This window comes from Plasmodium gallinaceum, assembly GCF_900005855.1.
Source record: "Plasmodium gallinaceum strain 8A genome assembly, contig: PGAL8A_v1_141, whole genome shotgun sequence".
NCBI lineage: Eukaryota > Apicomplexa > Aconoidasida > Haemosporida > Plasmodiidae > Plasmodium > Plasmodium gallinaceum.
Window position 1 is genome coordinate 451,898 of NW_021628302.1, and position 12,296 is coordinate 464,193.

A 12,296-nucleotide genomic window follows, 5' to 3' on the forward strand; every position below is an offset into this window, starting at 1 on the left:
AATTATTTGAAATTTTTTTAAAAATACAGAATTAATTTTACATAGTTAAAGTAAAAATAAAATAAATATTTAAATATATATTGCATAAATATGTTAATATATAAAATTAAAATTTATTTTTTTTTTTTTTTTTTTTTTTTGAAGTAATATACTTAATGCGATAATAATTTTGAGCATGCGTACATGAATATAAAAAATTGCATATGAACGAGTTATTATATTAAAAAACTGCAAGCATGTTCTTAAAAATTAATATTTTTTAAATTATATTTTTAATTTTTAAAATGAATAAGAATATTTGTACTATAATTTTAAAAATTTTAAATCTCTTTTTCTTTAAAGCTTGGAATTAAATGTATTAAAAAATTTTGAAACTACAAAAAAAAAAAAATTCTCTTTTTTTTTTTTATTTGTATGTTTTTATAATTTGCTCTTTTATTTTTCTCGTTTTTTTCATTTATAACATGTTTTGGTTTTTCTAACAATTTGAGACTTTTTATTCATTTTTTTAAAAATAATTTTTCTCTTTTGATTCCTAACTTTCACTGAATCATAAATTTTTTCTTTTTGGTCTTTTCTTTTTTCTTTTTAAATTTTTATTTATATATTCTTTTATTATGATTTTTAATTATATGGTAATTTTTATTTTTTTTAATTTTTCTATTTAATTTTTATGTATTTATATTTTTACTTAATTCTTTGAACATTTTTAATAATGTTTTACTAGTTCAATATAAGGAAAAAATTTTCTAAGAACTTTAACACAAAAAATTTAAATATATAACATCTATACTATTTTAATTTAAAATATTTTTGGAAATTTTTATATTTTTTTTTAATCTTTTCGTCGTTAATAAATTCACAGCTGAATACTTTTTAATTTTCATGTATATTAACATACATTATAAATGTCGAAATTTTTTTTTTATTTTTGTAAATTTTTCTTTTACTAATATAAACCTACAAAATAAGAAAATGATCATATTATTTTACATGGTAAATCGCAATGTAAAATTTTTTTTAAATTTTAAATAATTTTTTACCCTAAATAATTTCTTAAAACCCGAAAATATTAAAAAATTAAAGATTTTTAATTATTTATTTATTAATATTGCTAAATATTTTATGTTACTAGGTAACAAGAAAAAAATAACATATTAATATTCTTTTTATATTGTAAAGGTACTTTTCTATTTTATAATTTTCTAGTAACTTTAATAACAAAAGTCGATAGAAGGAAAAAAATTATCTTCAAATTATGTTTTTTTATCTTTAATTTTTTATGAAAAAATATTTACGAAAACATTAAATATTATTGAATACCATTTAGAAAAAATAATATGTACTGTTAATAAAGTTTTATTTTAATTTATACATTTTTTAGTTTATTAAAATATGAATTGACACATAAAAATATCTACCGAACTATTTTATATAAAATTTTACTTTTGTAATATGAGAATTTGAAATTCACTATAATATTTAACCTTTAATTTTTATTCTGATTTATTTAATTTATTTTCAAATTAAAGTTAAATTTAAGAGGTTTAATAGTTTTAAATTACAATTAATAATTTTGTGTATTTTATTGAAAATGATTTTACAAATTATATTCCAGAGAAATTTATAATTTTACTTTCTCATTTCTATTGTTAATATTTATTATTTACAAGTCTTATCTTGTATATGTTTTTCTATTTTTCATTAATTTTCGTTGCTTTTTTATTTGATAACTTGGTTAAATCATTAATATTTTATCGTTAAATAGTGTAGAAAAAAAATTTTTTTTTTTTTTTTTTAATTTTTTTGAATTTTTATCAAAGATGTGGTCTATTAAGTAAAAGAAAAACTTTACTTACATAATGAAAAATAATATAATTCTTATATGTATTTATTTTATTTTTATAAAAAATATATGTGGAGGCTTAAAAGTACACAAAATAAAAGAAAATTATTTTACCATAAGTAAAAATGGGGGTAATACAGATATATATAAAAATAATTCGTCCAATAATAATATTAAAAAGTTAGGTGAAAGTAAGAAGGAAAATAAATTTTTTCATTTTGAAAATAAAAAAAAAATATCTATTAATCCTCTATTTCAGTCTATATGCAAAGATGTGAGTGTTAGTGAAACATGCTTACATAATATTCAAAATTTTTTTAGTAATGTAAATTATAATAATCTTAAAAGTAAAAATTCAAAGGAAAGTAAGTATTTTTGTGGTGTTCTTTATGGAAAATACGAAAATAATGAATTTATAAAAATTGAAAATGTATTTTTTTCGATGAATATTTCTGAAGGATTTTATGACATAGATTATCTTTTAAATAGTGAAGATAGAAAAAAAGCCGATAAATTAGCAAAAATGTTAAATTTAGAAGTAGTTGGTTTTCTTTATGCCTACCCTGATATAGGTGTTGATATAAATATGGCTAATAAAAAAAAAAAAAGATATATAAAATTAAATAAAAAGATAAAAACATTAAACGATGAAGAAAATGAAATATTTATACCAATGGGTGGAAAAGAAGTTTTATTATCACTAATGTTAATGAAACAAATTTTAGATAACTCAAAAAAATACAGTGAAAAACCAAATGAATTACATGATAATAGTAATGGAAATGATCAAGAAGAAAATGAAAATGACAAATATAAGAAAAGTAAAAATGACAATTACAATATAAATGAAAGTAAAAAAAGATCTCTAAAAAAAAAAAAAAAAAAAAACTCCAATATAAAACCTTTTATTATATTATCAGTTGGTATGAGTAAAAACACAGATTCAATTATAGTAGAAGCATATGAAATTAATTATGATTTACTCAAGTTAGTAAAACATAATATTATCAAAGATATGAAAAAACAAAATAGTATCTTGCAATTTGAAAAAAAACAAAATGAAAAAGAAATGAAAATAAAAAAATTTGATTCCGAAGTAGACATAATGAATGAATTATATTTAAAATGCAAAAATAATATTCTTATTAAAAAAATTGAACTAAAAAAAATTGATATATTATTTTGTGTTAATAACGTCCCTATATTTTCCCATAAAAGTGTTTATAATTATTTCTTTCCATATCCTTCGAATGATAATTATTATAATATTCTTCAAAAATTTAATAATATGATAAAAACAATAGATAATAAAAATGATATTGTAAATGTTTTTAGAGACTTTAATTTTCTCTTTTTTTTAACTAATCTTTTTTCTATCGATCATGACTTTCCCTATTTTTGTGCAGCTGTTAATGATATAACTAATTCTATAAGTATTCCAGATCATTATATATACATTTTAAAAAATTTATCAAAAAATACAAATATTCTTGATTAAAGAAATATAATTTTCTCTAATTTGAAATTTTTTTTTTTTTATATGATCATATTTACAATTAATATTTTTTTAAATGAAATACATAATTTTTTTCTTTTTATTTATAAAATTAAATAAACAAAAGTAGGTATATTTTTAAATTTCCTAATTTAATAAAAAAGAAGAATATTTCTTTAATATTATTATACATTTTGTTTAAAAGTTTTTACAGTGTTTTTAATTTATGTAAAATTTACACATTTTATTTTTTTTACAAGTTGTACTAAATTATTACTTTTTATTATTACGAATATATTGTTGTTTTTTTATTTTTTCAATATAAATATAATATGTATTTTAAAGTTATTTTATTGATATTTTGTGACACCACAATTTATTAATCTTTTTTTAAAATATAAGTTTTAAAATTTTTAAAACACATTAATTTTTAAATAATAAAAAAACAATAAACAATAATAAAAGAATACAAAAAATATAGGTTACAAAATATTTTAATTTTTCATTAATTAAAAATTAATTGAAATCTCTTTTTAATTAATTTATCTCATGATAATTTAACTTGATGAGAATGAAATATTAAAATATGAAGATACAAAAAAAAAAAAAAAAAAAAAGTTTATAAAATTGAAATAAAAATTAATTCAAAATATTAAAATATATGAATCAGAAAAAAAAAAAAAAAAAATGAATGACACATGGATATTTTTTTATAAATTTTTAATTGGAATAATCATGAATATAAAAAAAATGGAATAGAAAAATTATAATTTATTTACAGCTATTTATTAAAAATTATTTTATAAGAAGAGAAAATAAAGATGATCAAAAAATAAGTATCAATTAAAATAATCATAGTTATGAAAAAGAAAAGAATAAATACTTAATAAATATATTAGGAAAAAATATAGAAAAAAGATGATAATGAGAATTTAAATTGAAATGATAAAGATTTATGAAACAAAGTAGAAATGAAAAGTTTATAAAAAGGCTCATATATTTTTCTTTTTTATTATAGTATTTTATATGAAAAAATATTACTATTTTGACACTAAAACTTGTAATGCTTCTCCTATCTTCAAGGAATAATTATATCTATTATTAGGGTATATTTTTTGTCTTTCTAGAATACTGGAATATTTTTTTGTATATAAATTATTTGGAGGAAATTCAAATTCATAATTATGGAAATTGTCTTTTTTTGAATAACACATACGAAAAATATTACACGTAAAATTTTTCTTGAGTGAATTAATATGAGACAAAGGAGTATTTGATAAGAGTTTTCTTTTTTTTATTTCTTCTAGTTTATCTCTTAAGAGAGATAATTTATTTTGATCATTCCATTCTTGAAATATATTTAAAGGATATGGTTTTGTAGGTGCTTTTTGATAACTAAAAAATATATTATACATTTTATTTCTTTCATAGTTATTAAATTTTATTTTATTACTTTCCGTTATATCTGATAAATTCATTTTTCCGTTGTTAAATGTTTTATTTTTGTCAAAATATTTATTAGAATTTTTATTTTTATTTTCAGTATTATTTAATTCAAATATATTCTCATCACCAAAATATCTTTTTATATGCTGAATTTTAATTTCCTTTTTCATTTTTTTTATAATTTTATCAAATATTTGTATTACTAATTGAATACCTTCTAAATCAAAATATTCGCATTTAAACAATTTTTGAAGTAATTTGATCACATTCTCACTAATTTTTTTTTTTTTTTCATAAGAATCAAAAAAAAATAAAATATCATAAAAATATGCTTCAGTTTCAGTATTTGCGAAGAAATTAATCGTATCTATTTTAAATTTTTTTTCTTTTATATCTAAAATATTGTCAAATGAATCAAAGGGTGTCTTTTGTAAATTTTCTTCTTTTTTTAAATCTAAATATTTTTTCAATATTCTATCAACTTCACTGTTTTTATATTCATCTTTAGAATAGCTTTTTAATATTTCACTGTTTTCTTCAAATGTGTAATCATCTATTTTATTTTTATGTTTTACGATATTTCCTTCCCCTTTATTTTCAATTTTTTCCTTTTCTGTTATTTTTTTATTCTGTTCTTTTTTTATTTTTTTTTCTTTTTGTTTTAGTTTCATTTTTGTTTTAATTTTTTTTTTTATATTTATTTTTACTTTTTCATCTTCTATTTCGTTCACTTCTTTTTTTTCCATTTGCTCTTTTTCTTTATTATTTTCGTTATTATCCTGTTTCTCCTTTTCTTCTTCATTTATGTTTTCACTTTTATTTATATTTTCATTTAAGTTTTCATTTTCATTTATATTTTCATTTTTATTTATATTATCATTTACGTTTTCATTTTCATTTATATTTTCATTTTTATTTATATTATCATTTACGTTTTCATTTTCATTTATATTCTCATTTTTATTTATATTTTCATTTTCTTTTGTATTTTCATTTTCATTTATATTTTCATTTTCATTTATATTTTCATTTTCATTTATATTTTCTTTTTTAATTAAATTTTTATATTCTTTTTGTTTTTTTTCTTTGTTTTCCATTTCTCTTTTTAATTCTTTTTCTTGTTCCTTCTCTCTTTTTTTCTCTCTTTTTCTTTCTTCATCACTTTCTTTTTCTTTTTCAATTTTCATTTCATCTTTTTTTTCCTCTTGTTCATATTCTTTTATTTCTTTTTCTTTTTCAATTTTCATTTCATCTTTTTTTTCCTTTTGTTCATGTTCTTTCATGTCTTTTTTTTTTTTACGTCTTTGTATTTCTATATGAATATTTTCTTTTATCTCTTTTTCTTCTTTTTTTTTTCGTTTTTTCTTCTTATTTTTATATATGTTTATTTTTATTTTTCCTTCTTTTTCTTCATCCTTCTCTTTTTCTTTTACATTCTCTTTTCTCTTTTTCATGCTTCTTTCTTTCCTCGTTACACCCTTTTTTTTTTTCTTTTCCTCAACTAAAGAAACCTTCATTTTTTTTCTACGACTTTCTTCTACATATTGTGTTTCCTTAACTTCATTACTAATTTTTATCTTTTTTTTCTTATTGTAGAGTTTGATTTTTGGATGTTCTTTTATTGCATTACTTATGAATGATGAATTTATGCTTTGGCTAAATTTCATTTTAGTATTTTTAGTAATTTTATTTTCTAAATGTTTTGTTGATTGTTTTATATCATCATATTTATTTGTATCAAGATTTACTACTTCTAATTTCGTAGGATTTTGATATAATTCATATTCTTTGGTATTGTGGCAACGTTGTAAATTGCCATTAGTATTTTGCTTCATAGTATTACTATTTTTTACTTCTGTAAATTCACAAAGTACATTATTATTATAAATGTGTGGCATTTTATTATTTTTTGTTTGTTTAGACTCGATGAAACAAAAACTAGAATTATTTTTTTTTTTCTTTATCAAATTTGTATCTATATGAATTTGATTGACAGTTTTAGATTTGTTCATATCTATACTATTATCTTTTTCCTGTATATTTAAAGAAGTTAATTTTAAAAGATTCGAATCTATTTCTGTTTCCTTCTTCGCTTTTGATAAAGAATTTCTTTCACATGTATTTTTTAAGACTTTAATTTTATTATAAGAATTTTCCTTTTTTAATTTTTCTTGATTATTTTTTTCTTTAACTTTTTTTTTTTTTTTTAATTTTTGTAACATTTTAATTTCCTCTGATAATAATTTTATATTATTTTCATTTTCATGAATAACTATTTTGGAATTAGTACTATTTTTTCCAATATCAAGTTCTAAATATTTTTTACCTTTTTTTGAATTATTATTTTCAGTATAACATTTCAAGCTTTTTTTCACATTCGAAGAAGTATTGTTCCGTAATTTTCTCTTTTCTGTATTTATAGTAATATTTGTTGTTTTGTTTATATTTGTTTCACTTTTTTTTTTTTTTTTTCTTCTTATTTGTTTCAAATTGTCTATATGTTCGATATTTTCCTTTTGTTTGATATCTAACAACTCAGTCTTTGTATTTATTTTGTTTGATTCAGTGCTACACAATATATAAGAATTCTTCATATTTTTAACATTTCATATAAATAACAAAAAAAATAAAAATAAAAAAATAATTATTTATTGTATTGAAAGAGTAAAATATATATATATATATATATATTGTTTTTTAGTTTATATAGGTTAAAAAAAAAAGAAAAAATTTCAGACATTTAATTTAATTACATAATTACAGATATTCCACAAGTGTTACAACTACACTTCTTAAAAAAAAAAAAATATTTTTTTGTGCAATTATAATTCTTTTTTTATGAATATTTTTCTTTTTTTATTGTTTTTTTTATATGAATGTGCATAACAAAAAGAAAAAAACAAAAAATAAAATTGGAGTTGAAAAATACAGAAGTATATTACTAATTAAATAAATTTATACTAAATACAATAGAAAAAAATAAATTCATACATTTAAAAATATATGAACATAAAATATTTTATTTGATTATTTTCTGTACATAAAGAAAAAACAAAATTTGTCTGTTTTTTTTTTTTTTTTTTTATGCAGCTAAATTTTAAAGTGTTAAATAAAAGCTTTATTTTTAATATTACAATTTAAGTAAAAACCTTATATAAAAATAGAAAAGGTTATAAAAAATAAACTAAATTGTTTTTATAATTGCAAATAAGAAACATTAAAAAATAATAGGAATATAAAAAAAAAATAATAAAAGATGTGTGCAATGATATGAAAAAAAAAAAAAAAAATTGAAAATATAGAGGAAAAATTATACAGAAAAAACAGAAACAGAAAGAAAAGGTGAAGAGTATAAAGTTTCAAAATTACAAAAAATAAAAAAATTCAAAAATGTTATTTTTCATGTAGTTTAAACAATATTAATGCCAATTTTACTCATTTAATGAGTTATTGCTTTTGTAAAACTTACTGGTTGTCCTTTTTGTATCTGTCCCTCATTAATGTAGTGACGTGATCTTTAATTGGTGTTAAATTATGATTGAAAATGTAATCAATGTATATTTCAACATATCTATCTCTTAAAAATTTTCTATTTAGTGTTTTACAGGCATTTCTTGCTTCTTCTTCATCATCAAAATAGACATATGCATGACCTGTTGGCTTATTTTTGGCTCCTTTAATTATATGAATAGGATAACCTTGTTTTGACAATTGAAAGTTCTTAAAGAAATTTCTTATTTCTTCTTCTGAAGCATCAAATGGCAACCCTCTTAATTTTAACCTTGGTAAATTAATTTTTTCTTTTATATTATATTCAGTAAAACTTCTAACTATTTTAAAAAATTTGCCATTATTTATAAATGGAATATGTATATTTTTTTTAAAATATTTTTTTGGAATTATAACTTTTTTTTCTTTTAGCATATGAAAAAACATTTTTATTTCTTTTATTATTACTAATTAAATAAAATTATGAATATATGTCAAATGGTATAAAAATTAGTTTTTTTTTTTTGATATTTTATGTCGCACCTTTATAAAAACAGTTTGTAATTCAATTTTTTTTTTTTACTGTTTTGAAATTAATATGTAGATAAAATACTACTATATATTCCATTTATTATCTTTTTTTTTAGAAAAATGTAATGTATATATACTATGTAAATTGCGCATTTTTTACATTATTTTTATTAAAACGCTTTAAGAAAATTTTTAATTTCAAATTTAATTTAAAAAAAATTTATATAAAGTGAAAGAGATAAAAAAATAAAATAAATATATAAAAAAAAAAAAAAAAAAAATTGGATAAAATAAAATTTAAAGAATTCAAATTTTTAGAAGTAAATGCAATTCTTATTTTACAATTATTATAATATTTATATTTAATAAAATATATATTGTTTTTTTAATTTATATTACGTAGTATATATATATATATATATATATATTTGTAAAAACATAACCTCTCCTTTTTTTTTATTTTTTTAAAAGAGTAGTAAATATATGTTAATCAATATGGTAGAAAATAAAAGCTGTAATCATTTAAAAAAATTAGAAGAAGAGAAGGGAAATTTAAAAGGAAATAATTTAAATTTATTGTTAGGGGATCTAAAAATGATGACAGCATATGAAATGTCTTCAGAATGGAAGGATACAAATATGATGAATGAATGCTTTAATAATTTTTCCTGGTTTGATTCTAGAATTCTAAAGAATATACAAAATTACTTAAATGCTGATGAAGTAGAAAGATCAAAAATTGATTATGCCTATAACACTTTATTTCCGAAACCAATTGATATAAAAGATACAAAATTAAATATGATGTCATTATGGATAAAGTCAAGAATACATTATAATAATACTTTTTTTCCATTACATTTATCTCCATATGATAATTAAAACGTATTTTCTTTTTTCTTTTCTTTTTTTTCCCTTTTATATCTTTTTTAAAAATTTCTTTTTTATATTTATTTTATTTTTTTTTTTTTTTTGTCAATGCTAAGAATATTTTTTTATAATTATGAGAATGAAAAAAAAATAATAATTAAATGAAAATATGAGCAAAAGAAATATCAAAAGTGAAAAGAAAAAGTTGAAATAAAAATTAATTCCTTAAAATAAAAAAAAATATATATATATAATTTAACGATGCTTTGTAGATAAAATTTAAGAAATTGTTAAAAGGAAAAAATTATAAATAAAAAAGGTGAACTGAAATGAAGTAGTAAATAAATTGATATCCTATTATTTTGACTAAAAAGCTAACAAAAAAGTATATTACAACTACGAAATGTTGGATTTTTCAAATTATGGTATTTTTTCTGCTTTTTAAAAAAGAAAATATAATAATAATAATTAAAAAGACATTGATAATTATTTATTTAAATTACTTTTTTTTTCTTTTTGCATATTCTACTTTTATATTTAAAAAAAAAAAATTAAGTTATAATACTATTAATTTTTTCTTTTAGCTCATCAATATTGTTATAGAATTTATCTAAAACAAAAAAAGGGATATTAAGTACTTCTTTTATATATGAATTTGTTGTGAATTTATCATCATTTATCTCATCTTTATCTAAAAAATTATAAGATAAAATAAATATAAAAACATATATATATATATATATGTAAAATTTAGTATTAAGCTATATTGTATCTTATAAAAAGTACAATATAAATTTCGTTTGTTATTTTTATCAACAATAAAAACTAATTTAATTTAAAATATAAAAAAAATAAAATTATTACTAAGTTGTATTTGATCATTTATAGAGAATGTTTCAATTGGTGATATAAAAGAACAATTATTAGAAAAAGTTAAATTAAAAGGAAAAGATGAAAATAAAAAAATATATTCTAATATATTATAAATAGAGAATATATTTTCAAACATATATTTTATTATATATTTAGCTTCACGATACTGAAAAGATATAGTATCTTTGTTTGAGCTTTTTTCTAAATCTGTATTTAACACAAGCAAATTTTTATCTTCTATTTCTTTATTATTTTCCTTATTTTTATTCGTAGAACTTTCTCTTGAATTATCTAAGTCTTTTATTTCATAATTCAAATCGTTATCATTTACGAGATTTTCATTTTTTAAAACTTTTTTATCCATATTCTTATTTAATTCTTTATCATTTTTTATTTTTTTATCATATGCATTTTTATTATCTTCATTATTATTATTTATCTTTTCCTTTTCTGCTTCTAAATTATTGACGATCTCTGAATTTTCATCTAACGAATAAACATTTATTATTTTTTCTTCAGATGATGCATATTGAATATTTTTATCTAATAAATTTATAAAATAATTTATGGTTTTTTTTTTTTTATTTTTTTTTTCTTTTAAGTTTTCCATAATTTTATATAGAGTCATTATTAGTATTGATAAAAATAGATTTAGTTTGTATATGTTTAACTTAATTTTACAAGAATATACAATAGCTTGAATTATTATTTCTATTAGCAATTTATATTTATATGTATATTTTATATTTTGTTCATTTTTATATAGACACCTGAATATTTCTTCACTAATAAATTCATATTCATCATTTATAAATTTATTATTAAAGAAATTTTCAGATTCATTTTTGTTTTCATCATTGTATAATTCATCATAATTCAAATTAGATGATCCGATTTTATTTTTTATAGTTTCATTTTCTACTTTTTCATTGCTATTTTTCTTATTAAATGTACTTTCTTGATTTTTTATGTTTTCATGTATTTTCTCATTTTTTATATTTTTTTTTGTTATTATATAATCATTGGAATTGAAAAAAAATTCATTTGAGTCATTATAATTTAAAAACTTATGAAGCTCTCCTTTTATTCCTTTTACATTTTTAAAAAAATTTTTTATTCTTTCTAAATTTTCAATAGAAAAAAAAAGTTTTATATCTTTATGATAATAGCTTTGCATAGTTATTTTATAAATAAAGAATTCATAAAATATAGACAATGTTTTTAGTAATTACATAATAATAAATATATCTCCTATTTATCATTTATTTATTAGTAATTTTTTTTTCTTTTTTTTCTAAATAATCATCTTATAATAAATTTTATTCATCTTTCTAAAAAATTTTATTTACACACATGGAAAACATTTTTCAAAAATGTAGTGCTTTAGGAAAAAAAAAAAAAAAAAAAAAAAAACGCATATGTTCTGATGTAGTCTAAGAAATTATTATTTTCTAAATAAAAAATATTTTTTTTTCTCAATATACAATAAGCATACATAATTAAAAAAAAAAAAAAGAAAAAAACTTTTAAGTTGAAAGTTACAATTACAGTTATAAAAAATCTTATCATTAAATTTACCTTTACCAAGTTTTAAATAAAGAACTATTAAAATTATATAACTAGCCGATGTTATAAAAATTGAAAAAATAAAAGTTTTTGAAATTTACAAAAAATAGAATGTTAATAATAAATAAATACGACTTTTTTTTTTTTTTTTTTTTTTTTTTTTTTTCTTTAAAATAAAAT

At 17.3% G+C, this 12,296-nt stretch overlaps 5 protein-coding genes across 5 annotated transcripts; 2 read left to right on the forward strand and 3 right to left on the reverse strand.

Annotated features, from left to right (window-relative positions):
• Positions 1-1,862: 1,862 nt before the first annotated feature.
• On the forward strand, positions 1,863-3,344 carry PGAL8A_00483300 (conserved Plasmodium protein, unknown function; the record flags this gene model as incomplete). Its single annotated transcript, XM_028673622.1, has 1 exon — positions 1,863-3,344. The coding sequence occupies one exon, from the start codon at positions 1,863-1,865 to the stop codon at positions 3,342-3,344; it is 1,482 nt and encodes a 493-aa protein (XP_028530056.1).
• Positions 3,345-4,381: 1,037 nt separating this feature from the next.
• On the reverse strand, positions 4,382-7,381 carry PGAL8A_00483400 (conserved Plasmodium protein, unknown function; the record flags this gene model as incomplete). Its single annotated transcript, XM_028673623.1, has 1 exon — positions 4,382-7,381. The coding sequence occupies one exon, from the start codon at positions 7,379-7,381 to the stop codon at positions 4,382-4,384; it is 3,000 nt and encodes a 999-aa protein (XP_028530057.1).
• An 871-nt stretch (positions 7,382-8,252) lies between these two features.
• PGAL8A_00483500 (RNA-binding protein, putative) lies at positions 8,253-8,723 on the reverse strand (the record flags this gene model as incomplete). Its single annotated transcript, XM_028673624.1, has 1 exon — positions 8,253-8,723. One exon carries the CDS (start codon positions 8,721-8,723, stop codon positions 8,253-8,255), a length of 471 nt encoding a protein of 156 aa, XP_028530058.1.
• Positions 8,724-9,290: 567 nt separating this feature from the next.
• On the forward strand, positions 9,291-9,689 carry PGAL8A_00483600 (conserved Plasmodium protein, unknown function; the record flags this gene model as incomplete). The annotated part of the gene is made up of 1 exon (XM_028673625.1): positions 9,291-9,689. The coding sequence occupies one exon, from the start codon at positions 9,291-9,293 to the stop codon at positions 9,687-9,689; it is 399 nt and encodes a 132-aa protein (XP_028530059.1).
• Positions 9,690-10,228: 539 nt separating this feature from the next.
• PGAL8A_00483700 (conserved Plasmodium protein, unknown function) lies at positions 10,229-11,727 on the reverse strand (the record flags this gene model as incomplete). Its single annotated transcript, XM_028673626.1, has 2 exons — positions 10,229-10,368; positions 10,542-11,727. The coding sequence occupies 2 exons, from the start codon at positions 11,725-11,727 to the stop codon at positions 10,229-10,231; spliced, it is 1,326 nt and encodes a 441-aa protein (XP_028530060.1).
• Between the last annotated feature and the right edge of the window lie 569 nt (positions 11,728-12,296).